At 33.7% G+C, this 21,983-nt stretch overlaps 1 protein-coding gene across 1 annotated transcript in view; it reads right to left on the bottom strand.

The window, feature by feature from the left end:
* Positions 1-21,769, bottom strand: part of LOC145932575 (zwei Ig domain protein zig-8) — a 50,099-nt gene extending 28,330 nt beyond the window's left edge. The window contains exon 1 of the mRNA XM_083031608.1: positions 20,347-21,769. Within this exon, the coding sequence (XP_082887734.1) occupies positions 20,347-20,407 (61 nt within the window). The 5' untranslated portion in view covers positions 20,408-21,769. The remainder of the gene's footprint in view (positions 1-20,346) is intronic.
* Positions 21,770-21,983: the final 214 nt, after the last annotated feature.

Raw genomic sequence — 21,983 nt, forward strand, 5'->3', positions numbered from 1 at the left:
CCATCTTGAAGACAATGACCACAATGTAGTAGTAGTAGTAGTATCTTGTCTCTCGGAACACTGAGTGCAGAACTTTAAGACACACCGATATAGCTCTTCAGCTTTGGCGTCCTCGCAAGATCTGATAGACAATATATAGACGAGCGAAAGTAACACATTTCTTAGTATATACTATATATATATTTGTAGCTTTCTCAATTTTGACATGAATCTCTCCTTTCATAAGTTCGATCATTATTTTTCGAAAAAATAATATTCCGAATATTTTTGTAATCAGCCATAAAATAAAAGTATAAAATTGTTCTAAGTATAAAAAAATATTTAAAAAATAAGATTTTATTATTTGTTTGCATGTTCAAAATTTTATGTGTGAAGATTTCTACATATTTTTAGTTGTTTGTAAGTCTGTAAGAAAAAATTATTAACATACGTAACAAGTACTCTTTTGTATTGAATCTTTATTTATTGTCGTGATAGAGTATGCACGCATTTGCACACACGCATTCTATGAGCCAGATAATTGCGCTTCTTGTTTATTTCGATTTTGACGATAAAATCGTTGAAGCTTCGTTTCTCTCGAGACAACAAAGGGGAGTAAGTCGAGTTGTCAGTTTGATGTCAACGCACTCAAATGGAAACGGTAGATTATACCTTCCTAATTAACGCGGACGTCGCAACGAGCGAGCAAAAGCTGATAGTCTGTGGAAAACTTTGCACTTCATTAGCTTTCCACTGTGATACGCCTCAGGTGCAGCAGTCTCATGCTTCTAAAGCTTCAACAATGTGATATCCGTAGAGAAATGTATATGTGTATGTGCGTGTTAGTATTAGTAGATGCTTTCTCGAATCTCGATATATGAAGACAGCAATGATGATATAGAACAGACGAGTTCTGGGAAAAGCCAAAGAGAAGGACTCCCCCCGGAGTGCATGGGAAGGCTCGTTATAAGCTCTTCGGTCTTAGTTGCTGCTATAAAATTAATTAAAGCAAGTGCTCGCTCAGGCGGACGCGAGATATCAAGAAATGTCCTTTTGTTGGTCGCACAGTGGTTAATCCATTCATCATTTCGCGGGAGATAATGAGCGGCGGATATTTTCTCAGGTATGTCACAGTGAGTTTAAGACGGAGGGGAGGGGAAAAGATTATTAAAATGAAGATTAAATTACGCGTCACACGTAGCTAAGACGTTGTTAGGTGTTCATATCTTGTTCGTCACCATTGTGGGCATCGCGTGAATGCTAATATAGTACAACAGTTGCGGCTTGCGTGCATCTCGAGAAGTACCGTGTTACAGACGTTGCGGAACTCTTGTTTGGACTTTGTCAATTTACATGTGCTCTATGTACAGTACGTGCAATAATTATTCCTACAAATATTTTCATTTTTCCAATCTCCGTTACAAGTATATTTTTCATATTTTTAATAAGAATATTAAAACAGATATATGTCACGATTAGATAGACAAGATGAGAGACCATTAATATTTAATTCTAAATAATTAATACTTTATTTTAATTATAAAATATTGATTCCCTAAGCTATTAATTCTGTATGAAATTGAATATGAAATATGGAATATTAGAATTTTTAATTTTAGGTAAAATATTTTCGATAGAAGCATATTATAATTTCTTGTTGCGATTATTAATCTGTTTGACAAACGTGGAACGTTCTGCGAAAATATATCTATTGAAAAGAAAAGCGGTAGGTTATATTCAATAAAAAGAAAAACATTTCGCGAAGTAAGATTATTCGCGAATAGATTTGTAATAAAACGCAGGCAATTTTCATCGATTTATAGATGACTAGCCGTTCAGCAAATTGCGAACCATTCGTTTTCAGTGAGTTAAGGATAAAATGGATTTGTCGGTGGGTTCATGTCGCTTTCTTTTTTTTCAGAGTAGTAATTGCGCTCTCTGTCACTTTGACGTCATTTGACATGGATGGTTACTCGCGCGTTATTACAGTCGCACCCGAAACCATAGATTTATATTAGGTGTGATAGAATAAGTACATTAGTCACTTATATAAGAAAAAATCACACACCGATTCTATGATGTCTGTATATTTGACTCTATATTTTAGTGTCTTTTTATTAATTGTGCTGTTTTCGGAATTTTTTTTTAGAAAACAAAATTAATTATCAACTCAACATACTCTTCAAATTTAATATTTTTATTAATTATATATTTTGTTACATTATGCTATATTGCTGATATATGCCTTAAACACAAAAAATTGTAATAATTATTTAAATAAATTCAATTTAAAATAACATTATTTTGTATACATATTTATTAAATCTTTGAGTTTCAAGAATTAATGTTTATCGATTAATTACACACACACATAGAGGTATATAAATATATATGTATACATATACACGTATACATATATACGTATACATATACACGTATACATATATACGTATACATATATATATATATTTGAAAAGCATAAAAAAGGTGTATATAATATACATATTATGCAATTTGGCAGAAATTTAGTATCTCAAGAAAATCGTGATATAAGGATAATATCTTATAAAAGAGATCAGGCTAGATCAATGAATATAGATGATTTTCCAGAGAAATCTGAGAGAAGATAAGAACGTTGATTTCCAAGGGTGGCTTTTTCTGCGAAAAACTTGCATTTAAAGATTTAACAAATGTGGTTTTCGTCTCAATGCAAAAATTCTTATAATTTTTTCACGAGATAATATGCCATACCGGGAAATAAGCTTAAAAGTTTTGGAAAGGAATCGCTATTCTCGTTTATACGATTTCTCAATCAGTTTTCCGCCAGTTTTAAAATTTTGTGAAACTTAGCGTGTTATTGCGCCAAATCTCGTCCGTCATTCACCGGGCTAGTCGCGATAATGGCGGAATTCATTACACCGGAAAATAGTTCGCGAAAATGGTAGCCGCGAAAAAGAATGGCATATACAATGAGTTATCGATGCGAAAGCACCAATAGATATTGTAACAGCTGCGGCGGCCGCAGCCGTATCATAAAACGCCGATGATGGAGGAGGAATAACGATACCTCCGGCGGGCACATATTTCCCGCGTTACGATATATCGATCGCCACAAAATAATCTTCCGCATGGCGCGCTTTCCGCATCTTCCTTCCGGAAGCATGTTGAACGGAAAATTACTTTTCGCGTCGACTTATTCGACGCCAACTGCGCGTTTACCGTATACAAACCGAAGGATTTGCGCGCGAATCGCATCGGTGCTTCTGGATTAAGGTATTTAAACAAACACAGATCGCAGACCGTCTTTGCGTTGCAATTTCCTGGTAGAGAGGAAGAGGAAAGAGAGGAAGAGATTCCAGGCTATATCGTAACCCAGCGATCTGAATATTTAGATCGCTCTGGGGCATCGGGCGAATGACCTTCGCAATAGTGAGAGAGAGGATCGTTTTCCGCCTCCGTGGAAGTGGACGGTAAAAGTTACGATCTTATTTCGAGCTCATCGCAATTTGTACTCAGCGCTCCTCGCCTCTACGGTTCGGCTCCGTAACTGCGACTCGACGAACCGAACGAAAGGGCCGGTAATTTTTCTACAGGCGAGCAAATAGAATATTCAAATCTAATCGCGCCTTCTTGCGCTGCCCTTTCTTATATAATGTTAAATTAAAACGAGAATAGATTAATATATTTTTTTCATATTGGATTATATATTAAAACTTCTCAACACGAATTGTATCTACAAATTTAAGAAATTGATAGCGATGACTATAAAACGACTTTTTATTTTTGTAATAAATATTTTATATTTTTCTCTCTTCTTACACAAGATTATCATAAAACTGCTACACGTGTATTTTATTATAGTTTGTGTTAGTTTAACGATATGGAATCGATTTTTCTCCGATGGAAATATGGAAGAACAATTAATCTTTAGGTAGTAAATAATTAAAATTAAGATTATATCTGGCAAAATAAGCTTTTAAAGAAAAATGGATATAATAATAAAAAATTATATTTTTTAATCAATTTTAACAAGTTTTATCTTGAAATTTAGATACAAAAATATACGACATTAAAAATAAAAAAAATAAAAAATAATTTTTTTTTCTTTACACTTTCATTCAAAGAAAAATAAAATAAATAACTATTATCATCTGTATTAACAAATTTATATTAAAAAAGAGAAAATATAGTTAAATATTATTTTCAATAAAACTTGTCATATGTTTTAAAGTTTTTAATTATTTAATGTCAATTTAAAAAAATACTGCGCCGAATAAATACCGTGTAGGTATATTTATTCAATTAATCCTAATAAAATTTTTTTATCAATAACTATATATTCAGAACTGTACGAATCATTTTGTAACAATTTTAATTTTCGATACTTATTTCAGAGATAAATATTCTTGTCCAGATTTATTTTCCTGTGCTTATATCTCGCGATAAATTTGCCAGCGAAATAAGGTCGCGCAAACCTAATTACTCCACTTCGCATTTTCTCATATAATATAGCTGCGCTTTTTTCACGTCTTTTATTTTTATTTTTATTGAGTAATTATTCGTCGCAAGAATATAATAAAACTCGGCCTTATCTTGAATTCCACCAGTTATTTGGCGTTTTACATTTTCAATTTGCCTGGGATCGCTCTTCGATCAGAAGCTCACTTTAAGGTATCGCGCATTATTTATCTAGCTTGTAAAAGTGCCCCTTCCCCCAGTCGGATATGCATCGCTGTGTGTGTAGTAAGCGAGATTGGACATTTTTCACTCTCTACCCGCGAAGAATTATTGGTGCGCGAAACTTGTGCGTGTCGCATGAACGAATTTGTAAAAGCACGCAGTTTACGGTGAATTACCACGCATTTGTGTTGTGAACTTTTCGTGAAATTTATTCACAGAAAAATGACAAAAATATATATATAACAATTTTCATAGAAATATTCTATTAAAGCTACGAAACGCACGCCAGTTATTCGAGCAACAACATTTCATACATTATTTCACGACGTTTCGCGACGCGCGATTGTTTCATTCTTTCTGAACGTACACACGAAATCTTGCTTAGAGGCATCGGAATTGTTTGCAGAATTTAATAAAATCCCACGCGAAAGCCCGCGATACGCTGCCAAGATTTACGACCACCGAAACGCGTACTCTGCGTGCCGTTTCGCGAAAATAACGGAAACGCCGAAACGTAATTCCGTCCCGGCGGTATGCGTGTTTGTGTGTCTGTGTATGTGCTATTATTTTTTAAATTATGCATCTATGATGCGTAAGTGTGTAAGAGAAAAAACGAGGGCAAAAGAAATTTAAAATAAATCGACAACCCGAGAAAGGCTCGACTATACTTTAACGAACGGCTCGCACCTTTGATAAATAAGTCAGATAAAATCCCATGGTTTCCTTATCTTTGAAACAGGCCATGTAATTTAATCACATTTAATCACACCGGCGCGCAGACTCGCGTGACTCCCGCATCACGGATTTGTCTTCTAGGAGAGTCGGTGCCCGATGTTATGTGCTCGCGCGAGAGAGAGAAACGCGTTATTTTTTCACGTTGCCCGAGATTGCGCGGAAATAAATCGCGCCCGCTCGTACGCGAGCCGCGAGCATAACTTTTGCGTGTAGTAACGAGCGACGTAAATGATTTGTGGCTAGAGTACGAAAGCGGAATAAAACGGGGGCGGCCGCTCTGATACTATGGCGTGCGAAACGCGCGGGCTAATATTTTTTTTAATAACGAAATTAGATGAGTACTTCTGCGTGAACCCCCGTGAGAAGAGCGGAAATTCGAAATGGTATGTGCTACGTAGCATATGAGAATTTATCTAATAAAGCAAAACATTTTTTTATCCCCTAGAAAAATACACAAATACGTATATGTATATTATACGTTCTACAAAAATGGTATTCTGTGTTAAACGAAAATGTGTGTGTAATTGGAAATAATACCATTATATGGCGCATATGAAAATTTATTTTGATAAAGCAAAATATCTAAAAAAAAACAAATATGTATATCTGTAGATATTATTTTATAGAAAATTGTATTTTGCTAACTGAAAATTTATCTATGAATTCAAAATAATATAACGTATGAAAGTTTATAATAAAACAAAACAGTTTTTATCTAAAAATAAATATATATTTTTGTATTTTATTCTATAAAATAATCTAAAATATTCTATAAAAATTTTAAGTCTTAGTCAATAATATGTACTGTTGAATCTTTTCAACCAACATTTCTTATACTTTCCATGAGAATATACTTCCATGGAGATAAAAAAATGAATTTATTTCTTTTTATTATTTTTTTATATTATATTTTCTATTATATGTATATGTATCATATAGCCTAAATACATTTAATTCACATGAAATATATAATAAAATTTCATTTTCTTATTTAAAAATAATCAGATTAATAAAATTTGAAGTTTATCGCGGGAATTTTCTTTTAAATTATTATTGATTTTATCATGTCATATGCAAAATCGTACAACATATTTGTGACGTAACAGACTTAGATTTGCCAGTTTTGTATTGCTTTGATAATAAAATACAAAACTATCGTATACCTCCCAGTTATATCAGTTACATAATATAGCATAACGCATAAATACATTTAATTTAAAGTTAGACTTTACCGGAGCAGGGTCGTTTTGTTTTTCGCTCAGACAAAAGGATTCAGGAACTCGTAATTTTCTAATCAGATAATAATATTACAAAAGTTGCAGTAACTGTGTAGAAAGGTTGTTTCGCGCGAAAATGTAAAGTAGATATTATTATGCGTATTATTATGCGTGTTTCATTCAGCTGTCTTGCTAATGTCACTGTGCGGCCGACATTTCCTCTCAAATATCTAGCCGTGACATCGCAAGTGCATTTTGCGTTCGCCGAATTTGTAGTTCGTGTCGGTTTTTTTTTTTCGAGATTACTCGCCCTCGTTGCTTGCATCGCGCATTGCATCCGATGCATCGTCGCGTAAAATTTCCGTCTCTAAAAAACTGCACGAATTTACGACAGGGCATTATGATATTTAAATGTGAGTTTTAGAGAAGTATTTTGAATCGCACTGAAGTCTCGGGATATTTTCACATCCACTCATAAATTTAAACGATTATGATTTTTATCACAGAAATCTGAGTAGAGAAGAGGATAGCATCTCATAGAATCGAAAGATTGTATAAATATGATCCGATGATAGAGCATAATGAATACATTTTATATGTAGAACGTAAATTAATTGACGTAAATTGCAATAAATTCGCTTTGCAATAAATTATAATGTTCTCCGCTTATACATCACTTGATTTTCCGCTCGTTGCATAAAATAATCCAATATCATGCACATTAAAATAAAAAATATATATATATAAATATACAAACATATGTATATTTATTTAATATATGTCTCTTACTGTTTAAAGTTTAGAATATTACAAATTATCACATATTATTAAAATTTTTTATTTAAATAGTTATATAAAAAATTAGTATTAGGCTACTGCTACTGACATACAAAATTATTAAAATACTGATAAAAATACTAATATTAAAGATAACATAACGCAAGAAATTTATTATATCTTGTATGAAGCAAAATAAAAGAAATTAAATTACAAATATTTTAATTTTTCAAATATTTTAGTATCTAAATTGTATCATGTATTTGATATACAAATTCTTGTGTTTTGAAAAGTATTAAAATATATTTCAACATATATATAATATAGTATTGTCTCATTAACGGACGGACTGTTCAGATCAGCTATTTTCCGTTAATAAAATGTCAGACTCCATCTTCCAAAAACAGTTCTATAAATCCTTTGGATAATGAAAACAAGATTTTATTTTTATAATAATAAGAACAAGTGAGAGAAGATAAGAGCAAATAATTTTCGGTATTAAAGCGTGAGCACTACCAGATGTCGGCGGGATGTTTTTAAGTAAAGACTCGTTCACATAACGAAAGGGAGAAATGACTTTTTTCCGTTAGCGAAGAAATACTGTACTTTTAATTAAATTGTTTTTGTATCTATATATTTAATAATACTGAAATAATGAGCTATTCTCTATCGCCATCGACATTAGCGTAAAGGAGAAATCTTAAAGTGCGCAAGAAGTAAAATCTATTGACGTATAAATCTCGTAGTAATGCCCTCATTATAACCGCTAATGATCTCGAATCAGACCTCGGCATTTTCATCTTTTTTTCATCTCAGAATATCTTCCCTAACTTTCCTCACTCATTACGTACAAAAGGAAAAAAAAAGGACGCCGTGCCCTCGCGGGACAACAGAGAGTGATAGAACTAATTAATTAAAAACGTGTAGACCCGATATATATGTGGAAACTCGAAATCTCCTGACTATGTGACGTTTCGCAAATGTAGGACGAGCGAGTCGCGAGTCGCGAAAATGAGACAATCATGATTCCGCGCGTTTATCGTTTGCTGTCACCTGACGCGGAAGTGCAACAAAACTGCAGGAACTGCGTTTAAAGTAGGCGAAAGCGCTCGCACTTGGTCTCGTAATTAAAACACGAAGGGGAGAACTTAACGTTTCCTTCCTTTCGAGGGTTCACGAATAACAATAAAGTTTTCCCCCTCCCTCGAATCGTTGCGCAATCTAGTTTAAATTACGCTTTGCATCGTGTGCGTGACGTCATTTGCGAATTGCATGCAAAGGGTAGACGATCTTGTGAGGGGAGATTGGAATGGAATGCTTTATTTGCATAACGCAGTAATATAATAACGAATCTCGTTACAACAATTTCTGAACCTGAATTTAAGTTGATTGTATTGATATTTGGATTGCATTGAATTTTCGCTACATTAATGTAGATATTAACCAGGGTTTTATTATATGTGTTCACGAAAACAAGCCCGATAAAAATATTTTCAACGAGATGTACACGATAATGAAATAACGGATGACTTGTGTATAGATATAATTCAACAGTCCCGCAGTATAATTGGTTGCAAGTGTATTAAATCATTGCAAAAGATATTTTCTTTGTAATTTTGTAATATAATGGATTTTGATGTATGAACGCGCGTTTCTACATTGCAACATCACAAAATGTTCTTTTATCTTTTCAGCGTTTGTTTGGAATAAGAATATAATTAATTATCATGTAGCGGACGGAACGCAGCCTCGTTAATAAAACTTTTGTATCCTATGATCGGCAAAACTTTTTCCATGAAAAATTGCAAAGTTCACGCGAATAGCGGTTATAAAGACGGAAACAATGTTTTTAATGACGATCCTAAGATACGAGTTAGTTTTTTAAAATTTAAAAGAATTAAAAACTCCGGAATAATTCTCCTTTTTTTCCCCTTCTCTTCAAGTAGGTTCATTTCGTGACTATTTCGCATCTTCGTTTATTCTCGCTACGTAATGTCGCTCCCGACCGTCATCTTTTCGTTATAATATCGAGTCAATTTAACGTGATTCGAGCGACTAACGGTGTTACTTTTGGAACGAACTTTGCAGTAGCTAGCAGGTGCGCCGTCAATCTTGAGAAGTTACCTGCTAGATTCTATCCTGGAATCATTTTATTCCGCTTTCGCACGCGCTCGAAAAGTATGATGAACCTTGAAATAACTTCTCGTAATAATAAAACGAGAAGGAGAGAGAAAGAGAGAGAGAGATAGGAGGAGGATGAGGGAGTGAGCTCGGCTAAGTTTGCGAGTGCAGAGTTCCTTGTCTCGGTAGAACCCTCGGGCGCACTTGGTTACTCCAGAGGTCGGGGATCTCTTTTTAGAGGAATCTCGCGTATATAGATCGACGGAGAAAACTCGAATAAGAATAAAGTGCCCGGTAATTATTTTCACGCCGTACGCGAAACTCTCTCCCCGAGTTTCCATTAAGGACCCCGCCTGGCGATGCTGCGCGAAAAAAAGACAATTCTTCCAGAGATTACGCCGGATTCAGCGGCATTCCGCGTCGCGAAATGATTTCCGCTCAACTTAATCCGCTGCAAACTCATCGCGGATCGAGATTTATATCTCACCTACGATAGTAGCTCCGCGAGATTTAAATTTCGTTGAATAACACGGTCAAAGATATTTCGAATCTTCGCTGAAAATAACTTTTTGCAAAAATCAATCATTGATTACATCCTAAGAATATAACGACGTGCTGCGAAATTTATGCAGAAATCTTGCTGCTATATATGATGATTGCATGAATAAAATTGTCAACTTAGCAATTTTTTTATTTTTACTGCGAATATCAATCTTTTTCTGCAAATTGTTAACATTGAATTCAATTAAAAAATTTTTATTCCAATCTAACGTCCTAAAGTACTTTTGGACTTAAAAATTTAACATTATTCAATTTTCATATTATTCTAAAGTACACAATATAACAAAATCATATCTTATTGTTAATAAAATAATATATATAATATATTTGTTACATCTTTAAAATATTTTATGTTAAGATTGTCTGAGAATGTTTCTTTTAATTAATATATCTTACAATAATTCTATTGAAATAAAAGAAATAGAAATTTTCTTGATATTAATTAATTTATTTTTTAAATAATGCAGCACGAAACTTTATGAATAAATTGTTATCTTTCATCTGTATTCATGATCTGTTACCATGAATTTATATAAATGAAGGCCATTCTGAACTTGAGGAATAATCTTTTCGACAGCTTTATACTAGTAGTACTTAATTAATAAAGTTTTGCTCCAATCGCGAGAGAGGAACAATCTTTCTCGTTTACGCAAACTTCTAAGGACAGTATAGCAGACTTCTTCAACGAACTGGTATCGTTTCTCGTTGAGGTAATATAGAAATATCTTCATCTAAACTGGGGCTGTGTGTTTGATTATTCTTATTATCTATTCTCACGATTAAACTTATATAATTTATTTAATCGAATTCAATGTAGTTGTTTGCGATAATGATCCATATCTCTTCTATTTATAAATATAAATGGCAGATATTCAACGCACCACTTGTATGGATAAACACAAATAAACGCATTAAATTTCTAATAACGTTTATCAACGTAAAACATGCGAAAATATTTCAATTGGCGAGAAATACTTGCCTAATTGGTATTATTAAAGTTGTAATTAAATTAGTTTTTGAATCGATATTTCCTGAAATAATTTTCGTTTTTTGCGCAATATGCTTTGCAATTAACAACGCTAATAAACTTTTACGCGTCCTACTTTAGATATGCGATGCTCTAATAACGACATGATGATAAAAAGAAATTGATGTGCGTATCAAAAAAAAGCTTTATTTAATTTTAACATCCCAACTTATTAAAAATGGAAATTAATGCGAAATGTGTTTGATTATGATAGTGTAGAAACTATTACGTTTGTAAGAAGCTATGTGCATCTTTAAAAGAAATTTACTAATGACAATGTGCTAATAATTAAATTTTATTTCTACGAGTTTTACTTCTCGTTCTCATCAATAGAATATTTTTTTCCACAATTATATGTAGGAAAGTTCTTACAATAAATTTTAAGTAAGAATTCATTGCGAAAATATGTAACCCTCATAATTCACATACTAGAAATTGTGAGAGTTAAAAATATCTCGTTAATTAAATTTCAATAATGTGTAAATAGGTCATAAAACCTCATTTTTCAAGTTAGTTTTACTCGATTTCATTTTAACGTCAATTTTATCGCTGCAACTGAATCGCGAGAGCATATTAAATATTAAGAATAATGAACTGCCATCGAATTTTCGCAAAGAAAATATCGACTACGAGTCGATAAAAGTGTCTCTCGTTAAAATTTAATATCGCGAAGCTACATGGGCGAGAGCATCGCGCTATACAGCGAGAAAACTGGTAGCGAGAAGATCCGAGTTGCTGTTCGGAACAGCGGGGAAGCAGGAAATTTCGATTTATCGCCGAGATAGAGAAGGAGCCGGGCCCGATCTCTCTTTCGAACGACGTCGGGTCATATTTTCCGGAACGAGCGCGCCGCAAGCTCCGCGGCGACAAGCCGGTATAATAAGATGAGATACGTGGCCTGAAAGTTTTGTGCGCTTCCGCTAGACAGTCCGAAACATACCACGTTTGCAAAAGTGCACCACTGAGGGAGACTATAACAATCATTTTCCACTAGAACAAAAAGAAAGAGAGAGAGAGAGAAAGAGAAAGAAAAAAGAGAGAAAGTTGACGAATAGTCCTAGATTCGAGGGTCGTAAGAGGGCAAACGTTCAATTTTCAGTGTCTAGAAGATATTTCGCATAATTTTCTACGGTGTTTCACTATCTGCGATTCATCTCGCGATCGTATCTAGGCCGCGTCGCGAATAATCAGTTTATGGTACGGCTTTAGCTAGAGCGAACGTAATCTCAGACGTGACGTTATCGAAAAATATGAATAACGCTTTATAAAATATAATTTTCTCAGTTTATATAAGGATTCAGAAAATTACACCTTTATTACATGTTCGTATGTATATATGATAGATGTCAATTCGATAACTGATTTTACAACGTTCTATTGTTATATTATAAGAAAAGAGAGATTATATTTATTCTTATATTTATATATGTAAGTATATCGCTACATAATTATATGTATATTGTTGTTTTTTTATATATAACATTTTTATATATATAGCTGAAAAAATTAAATATCGCAAATGAATTATAAAAGTTTAAACACTTTTTTAAGCAAGTGTAAAAATACTTATTATAATCTACTGAATAGATTATGGCTAGATATTTCCATTTGGCTGTATTGATCTTGGGTAGCTAAGTCGGTCGCGGTTTTGATTACAATCATGTTGGCGAGATCAGATGTGTCTGGAGAGTGCCAAGGGAATAATTTATGATATGAAAGACTTTTTCCGAAGACTCAATTTATGTGAGAAATCCAATATATATACATGTAGTCATTTAGTATAAAATTAATCTTTCTACAAATATACATGGATGCCCTCCAATTAGTTTTAATTTCAGCAGATTCTTCGTTGAAATTGCAGTCAATTTTTCTGTTGCAAAAAATATTATTATTTATTGTATAGTTCTAATTTTTAGTACTACATTTTACTATTTTAGCTTTAATTAATAATTTTATATAAATAAAGCCTACTTTAAATTATTTGAAAAATATAATTTTGTTATCCATTTATACAAATTTTGATACATTCTTCTCTTTCTTGATTGTCTCTATTTCAAAAAATTATTAATGTTTATTTTGATTGATAATTTTGTTAAAGAAAACTAAATTCCAAATTAAAAGCAAAGATGGCAATTTATGAAACGTTCTATGTACAACTATTTCAAAAATCATTAATCAAACCTTTTGAAATACTTGCAAAAGAATTCTCGGTAAAATCAACTTGGGCTTTTTCACCTCTGATTCTGAGTGCGCAATTTGACTTAAAATATCATCATACATCACGCAAAGTGAATTATGGTGTGTCCATTTTTTCTGACTGAGACGCCTGAAACTATCCCAACGATTCGTCGACATTCTCCGCGGTTCACGGTAAAAATTTTTTTCCCCGTGCAGATTGTACATATGTATGTACACATCTATCGATAAGCTACACGCACGTCGCTTTTATTGCAGGTTCAAGTACTGCGGGTCAACGACTCTCGCGTTCTCACGACTGATGGCATACACGTTCGACTATTATCGTCGGAGGCAAACGCGAAACCGTCTATAGAGCTTTATAAGCCGTACTTTCCCGCCGTTGTATCCGCGACGTATCGAGATGCTAACTAGGGTAAAGTCGCTTTGCAGAATATTGCTATGCGCTAATTAGCGTATATATTAGCGCTAGCTGTGCGACATCAATCACTCTCGTTCTCTCTTTCTCTCGCGAAACATGCACGAGATATAGGTACATATATATGTATGTAGAGGGGAAACAAATATCGCTATCGTGCATTATCAACGATTAATGTAACACACACGGTATTTATCCCGTAAATTTAATCTTAACATCAGCGCGACGCCTACATCAACACTCATTATTTCATGGCTTTTGATGATAACTGGTGCGAGTTCATCATTCATTTGATAATAATCCGAATCGACGAATCGCTGTTCATGCAATAGAATTTTTAGAGATAAATTATAATTTCAATCAATATTACAAATATGCTGCTTTGAGAAAAAGAGAAATATCTGATATGTTTGCGAACTCGATAAAATGAATCGTATTTTTTTCGCAGAAGCATACATCCTGATTTGTTTTTAATTTGCATGAATAATGAGAGCATAGTAAGAGCAAATATTATAAGAATGATCGCAATAAAGCGCGTTCCATTTTGGAATAGTAGCGCATTGAAATAGAAAAAGAGAGAAATAGAAGGAAAACTCTGCGAGATATTCAAAAGTTTATTTAAGCCATCTGCTCACTTTGAAATGTCGGGAAGTTTTTGTAAGCTTTGCAAAGCTCCGTGAAAATGATAATGCAAACATTTTTGTGGACTTTTGCTATGCATTTGGCTAACAACAGTCGAAAGTTCAGGATTTGCAAGCGAGTCTTGTAAAGAAGGAAACTATTATTATATAAACTTTCGAGCGTAAAAAGCCATGATTTCTATACAGCCTCTTTAACTAAAGCATGTAGATATCTCTTAAGAGAAATTGGCGAAAAAGCGTATTACGTTTTAAAAAATTTGCATAGAGACACAAATTTGCGTCTACTGATTACGAGATCTCTCGAAGTGTCTTCAACACATCTTTGTATGTATATGTATCTTTCAGACTATTAACGAACCTGTTACATTTTGCAAATTTACGTAACTTTCCTTCGTAAAATATTTCTAAATTAAAGATCCTACCGTCTTAAATTAAGACACGTGTAAACTGTTTGCAAAGCCTTTGTGTACTTTTTACGGCATCTCTGAAATATTTCTGTTTAAAAAAAGGTTAAAACCTTCGTGGTCCCTTTCAGCAATCCTTTTATGAGAATCTGGAAATCTCTTGAAATGTTTGCCGAGCGTAAATCTGTTAAACCACGGGTGCGTTTCCAGAAGATTAACTTTGCTTGATCCCATAATATCGTGAGATCCAACACGAAACACCTTCGTCTGCGATGACTATCTCGCAGCGTCTTACCCAATTAGCATGTTTTAGCCCGCTTAGAACAGCGAGGAGAAAGTTTCAAAGATTACAGCGAACGTGTAGACGGACTTAATACTTAATATATAAGAAAAGCTATAAAAACTTTGATAAAAAAACAGAAAATTTGTGACATGTAAAATACGAAGAGTCGTTGGAATCGACGCACCGACATCCACGTACGGCTCGAATAGCCTATCTATTCCCGATTTATATTTAATACGAAGAGAGTTTATATTAAGTTCCATATTTTTACGAATCTTGTATTCAATCTAAAGTCCAATTCCGCAAAGTCTTTCCGCAAAATCTGATTGCAACTTTTAACATTCAGCCTTAGATATTTTTATAATTAAATTAAGCTACAAAATTTTGTCAAAATGTAGTCTAGTTAAATTTACATTGTAAAGATATAAAATTGATTAGATAGATGTAAAATTACAATTTGATCTGCATATATATATATTTCCTTGCAATTAATTCATAAAAATTAATACAAATCCTTAATATTTTTCGTTACTTATAATTCGCAAATTATTAATATGCTATGATATTTTTAGAAAGATCTCAATTTCGATAAGTCCGTAGTTAAAAATGAAAAATAAAAACCATAACGTGCATATCTAGAGCGTTATTATTGCTGACGCAGCTGACATTAATATCGGCGAATGCGCGACAAACAAATATTTGGAAGCCAGCAGCAAAAATATGTCATACACATACACACAGATATTTTTTCAATTTGCCCCAAATCAGGTATTATATTCCTATAACGTGTGTTATTGTTATGCTCAGATGTAGACTACAGATACATAAATATAAATAATTGTCTTTTTTTGTGACACGGTAGAAACGCGATAGCGTCACAAAAAGAGTGCAAGGTGTCAATCTCTATACAACATCGGAAATCGAACCCATCGAAATTATACCAGTTTTAATATCTGCCTTGCTAAATTTTTGGCACTTTCGCCTGTCCACTTCGGCCTATTTTGACCGCGCTATTTTTCCCTCGGTGACGCCTGCCTTTTATCATCTTGCACCCGAAGCGAATGGTAATTGCTTGAATTTCCGAGGTCCTCCAACGCGGCTGAAGCTTGCCGAGCTAGGCATCGCGAGCGGAGACAAGCGTTTAATTTACCTGGACCAAGTTAGCGCGCCAAGTCCTTGTCGCAGTCCGTGGTGCCGAATGAAATTGCGAAAGTTGTTCGTCTAGAACGACAATGGCGCAAACGAGGTGTGAAGCAAGGCTATGAAATATAACGGCACGACGACGACGACGACGACGACGACGACATTTCAACCCGCCCGGAGGCCTCTCCGGGCGACTTTTTACACCGTCCATGTAATATCCCAATGATCAATATACGCCGCGCGATATTCCTCATGTGTGTGAGATCGATATATGTATACATCGATATATATATTCGAAAGCAGAAGAAGCGCTTTACTTGTGGGACGCGCGCGAACATCATCGGCTGACGACGTCGGTCGACTTGGGCCGAGTTATGAATAATGCATGCGATAAATTTGCGTCGCACGCATGCAAGCGCGCCGGTGTAATTCCATTAGCTGTACCGTTTTATCGCCCGATACCGTGGATTCAATTGAGTAACTCCTTTCACGCCGCCAAGTACCATTCCATTATTTCCTACGACCGCCCTGCGCCACGACAAGTCGCAGGGTGTGTGGTACGTGATCCCGATATTTCTCGCGCACGATAAATGTCGTGTGGCATGTTAACTAGTTCATTAACGTCTACAGTTCATTTTTCTGGCAAATACGATTATCTTGTTAATAAGTGATACGATGAAAAATAGAGCAATTACTTTTTATTAAAGTTTCAGAGAGTGAGCACAGTTATTTCTCAGTTGCATTTTTTTAATCTAAAAATCAGAGATCATTAATATATTATTTACACATTATACAAACACACACACAGAAATTTAGAGAGAACATAGAAAAACATTTTATTTTTAAAATTATGTATAGACAATAGAGATTGTTACTTGTCTTTCGCAATTGAAAGTGTTTTTTATGAGTTTTAAAATTTAGTTTTCAAATTTTGTAATTACTTCAAAATAATAAAAACCTAAATAAAAAATTCTAGCAATATTTCAAAATTCTAGCAGTATTTTTGGAGAGAAATTTTTCATGGCTTAAAAGTTATTGATGTTATTATGTATTTTTTGTCTGAATTAATGATATATGTAAGAGAAATATAATTGCATTCTCTTTGTATAAAGAAATATTTATTTTCATAAAATCAATGAGTGTAGATTAAATGCATAACAAAGATTTATTTTTTCATAACTTTAATTAATGTAAATATTAATGTTGTGTGTATTTTGCGTTTCAACTAGTTTTAATATTATTTATAATAAATATTAATATTATTTTTTAATTACTTAATGGAAGATTTTAATTACATATTAATAATAGAAAATTTATTTGAAAAAGGACGACTTGCATGTTGTTATGTTTTATTATATAACACACATATTAAATATTACATAATAAAATTCTATATTATTATTAAAAAAGAGATATTTTGATAAAAAGATGTATAACAATTACACAGTTATATAAACAAATTTTATAAGAAATTTCATTCAGTTTTTTAGTTTTGTATAATGTACAATATATTTTATTATATTATTATGTTACATAACACAAGATAATATATTATTATCTTTTTCTTCATTAAATAATAAATTGATATATAGTCATGTAGTAATTAAATAATTACATGCAAAATTAGAAAAATATTACAGGGTACATAATAATAAAAGTATATAAATGTTTTAAAATAATATTATACAATACTCTGTAAAATTAAAAATAATAAAATCAAAGTATAAAATATGATTTATTATATTTCTTTAAATAACATTCTGTGTTTAGTTAGTAAGTATAATCTATTCTCTACAATTCCAAATAAAATGAAAAAAATAATTTGCCATGAATATACATTAAATTCATTCAGTAGTGAATCTTCTCGTGTCTTTATATATTTTTAGAGCTTTTTATAATTAATAATAATTTATATCCCCTTCACATAATATGTGATGCTACCTCATTATCTTCATTTGTGTCGTAATTTAACTGTCTGTTCCTTCCTTTATGAGACGATTCATTAATCATTCTAATTAATCGGCGAAACTAGGAGAACTATATATTTATATTATTTTAGCCGTTTCATGTATATAACACATATATAAGCACAAATTATCTTTCTAGCATTATGCAATATATCAAATATCAGTAACAATTAAATAACTATATAATTTAATATAATTGTAAAGATTTTATATATTTTATGTGTCCAAGTTATCATTTCAATATGTTAATCATTTATTCATTTCTTTTTATTTATTTAATGCAAATAACATATGCAATTGCCATACATATTATAAATGTACTTTTGTAATATGTGTACCCAATAAAATATTCTAATTAGTTATATATGTTATTCATCATAAATAATTATATATATATAACTTAATAGGTAAATAATTGAATGTTTACTATCATCATTGTTGTAAATTTAATATTTTGCACTATTTAATTCAAAAGGCTATTTAAATCACTTTATCACTAATGCATTAATTCCAATTTCATTCTAGAATATATTTTATATATTACATTTCCACAAATTAAGTAATTATTAACACAAATGTGTTATGCACGTATTATTATTATTAATATTAAATTCTTCAAACATTTCTACAAGTTCCAAATAGTTACATTATTCTCTTCATTCCTTATCTCATTTCATGGGAATTTCTGTATTTTATATTTTATTTTACTTGTTACATGCTGTTTAATTTTGTGCCTGATAACTTCTTCCTGCTATCGAATGTTTGATTCCTATTATCATATCCGTTTTATTCATCGGAAATAGAAGTTGTATCTCGACTATTTATTAATGATGAAAGAATATAAAACACACAATTTAACTCTTATTTGAAATCTTTCTTCTTATACAGCGTACCTACATTAAAAATTTTTCATGCATGCAAACTTTTTTCTTACATTCCGATTAAGATTATATTAATTGATTTAATTATTTTAGAAATAATTTTTTTTTATTATTTCAAGAAAAATTGTATTTTCACACAAATCGAAAATTTTTGTTTTCACATATATCAAATTTATCATTAATTATAAGTTTTATTTAAATATATAAATAATTGCTCCACATAAAAAAGATTTGTTATTTTACGAGAAATTATGTATTATATTTCTCTCTTATGTCAACATTCTCACTATTTCTAGATAGTTTATCTATCATCAAAAATTTAAATTATATATATAAATCATCTTCCATTCTCAGTTTACATCGTATGTAATAAAGGAATTGTACGAGTATCAGGCAAACAACAAACAATCGACTTCCTCTGCGTTTACGAAGCGCAAACATGAGCTATAAATCTCTACATTTCTTTCCCCTACCCCCCCCCCCCTCTCTCTCTCTCTCTCTTGCTTTTTGACTAGAACAGCAGCCGTAAATCTCTTTTCCTTTCCGAACAGCAAATGTCGCGTTGCAATTAACGTAATTAAACTGAATCTTAATTTTCGTGGACCATAGTAAATGAGATTTTATCTGCGTCGTGAAATACTGCTTTGCTGCTTCGTCTAAATGTGTGTGTGTGTGTACATATATGTATTGTTTATTCTAAAAAATATCTATTTTTTTCTTTTCTTATCATCATTTTTGTATCAATTGTATTTCTTTCTTTCTTGTGAATATTAATATTGTAAATAATTATAGATAACAAACATTAATCGTAAACAAGAAGTAATCTAATTATCAATAACATTTTGCAAAATGGAACGTTAAATTTATCATTTTTATACCACCAGAAGGTTAATAGCAATTATTTTAAATATATTAAAGTATGCGAGGGAAGACCAATATTAGATTCAATCATTTACATATTAACTGTTGTTTTAAAGATGCTGCTTTAGTAACGTTTAATAATTTTCAAAGAGCTCTTGCAGCTGTTAAGGAAAACAATTTTAGTCGAGTATACCATAACGTTCTTAGTTAGTCATTAATAAACATTTACGATCTGAGATTGTAGGCTAGGAAGGTTGCTCACAAACGTGGACGCATTAATAACAATTCCGAGATATTAGTCCCGTTTCTTCTTCATAATCCGAGGTACTTCTTCACGATTTCCCTACGGATCATCTAACGTCACGAACTCACGCCACGGATCATCTTGTTTTGTAATCGCGGTTCAAGTAGGCGGAATCGTGCAAGATGATTACAAAGTAGCGGATAATGATTACCTTCTGTGCACATGAAGAGTATGGCAGCAATCGAGAGCCTCGCTTGCCATCTCAGAGCCATTTCCGCGACTATTTCTTCGGGAGACGCTTACACCTGGGATACTAAAATGATTCACATTCTCCAACCGTGATCGCTACTATCACCATCCACTCACTGACATGGCACCACCAGGCGACGTCTTATATCACTCGTCTCTTACCTCGACCCTAGCACGCTAATTAAACACACACAGTTCACAATCGTGGACGAAACGAAGTGAAAGCTGGTTTCGTCCACGGACACGGTTTACTCACGATTAGTTCGAGATTTCAATCCGCAAGCCGGTTAGCTAAAAAGGGAGGGTAAATTATCGCGACGGCTCGCGATCTCGACAGACCTCTCTCCCCTAAGATGTAGCCCCGGTCCGTCACGCTTATGTACACGTCGATCTTCCGTAAAGTGGTATATATCCTATATAGCGGCTAGACGTGGACGATAACGCGAAAATGATTACGGCAAAACTTTCGACGGGCGGCGTGCCGCGTATCCTGCTGAACTTTCCACCTTTATCGTCGGATAAAGTCCTCGCCCCGAGTCGCCTTCCTCGGTACGCGACTCTCTCGGTGGAGTTTGAATCTTCTCGGGTTTCCGGAAGAATCCCGTAAACTCTCGTTGCAGTCTTGCTTCTGGAGAAGTTCGAGGCTCGCTCCGCTCCGGGTTACGGATGATTTGAAGGATTTCCCGTTCGCGATCGTCGAACACAAGTAGTCCTTTCACATCAGGACGGTCCTGGTTTCCGTCGCGCGAACACGCGAGATTCTCGTCGTCGCGCGAAGAATCATGAGACTCGAAGATCGCCGCGGACTCGTGAGGTACATCATAATTCGGAACTATTTCGAGATATACTTTTCTCGTCGAAGTCGGGGGACGAAGTGCCGGCGATCGTCGGATCTCGTTTCGGAGCAATCGATCGATCGCGACTCGCCAGTCAGCTCGAAAATTACTCCCGAACGTAGTCTCTTCTTCGCCCTCGCTCCGTCATTCTGACTCGAAATTGTTCGAAATCGCGCAACCAGCGATTCGGTGTCGCAGGGAGGTTCTCCGTTCACCGCATAATCGCACCCATCGACGAATCTTCTTTTTTTTTTTTAATATATTAAATCACTTTTTTAATAATTCATCAAAAAAAAATTTCTCGAATTTTGCGGCCTCTTAAGTTTCTTTCTCAGCCTCTCGCCAGCTCCGCCTCTCTTTTCGCGACTTTACGTTTCGATAAATAACTCGGTATTCCGACTGTTGCGACTTTCCATGTCGATGGTTTTTTTTGGTCTCGCGAGCTGTTACGCGCGGTGCTATTTTAAGAAATCGTCACGGGAATCGTTCGCGTATGCGACATTGTATATAGCATAACGGCACGCACGCACGTCTTGTTTCGGTGGCAGATTTACCCTGACTGGGGAGATTCTCGTCCGTGGGAGCATGCGCGTTTCCGATCCACCCCCTGTGACGATGGAAGCGCGCAGAAGGTCCGCGGATGCACACGCACACACATAGAGATTCACATAGACGCACATATACTCTCTTTCTTTCTCTCTCCTTCTCTCTCCCTCTCCCTCTCTCTTTCCATGAGGAAGTACGTCGACACACAAACATTCGA

The sequence above is a fragment of the Prenolepis imparis genome, unplaced genomic scaffold (assembly GCF_030444845.1).
Source record: "Prenolepis imparis isolate NDT839.2.m4 unplaced genomic scaffold, iyPreImpa1.0 SCAF_2, whole genome shotgun sequence".
NCBI lineage: Eukaryota > Metazoa > Arthropoda > Insecta > Hymenoptera > Formicidae > Prenolepis > Prenolepis imparis.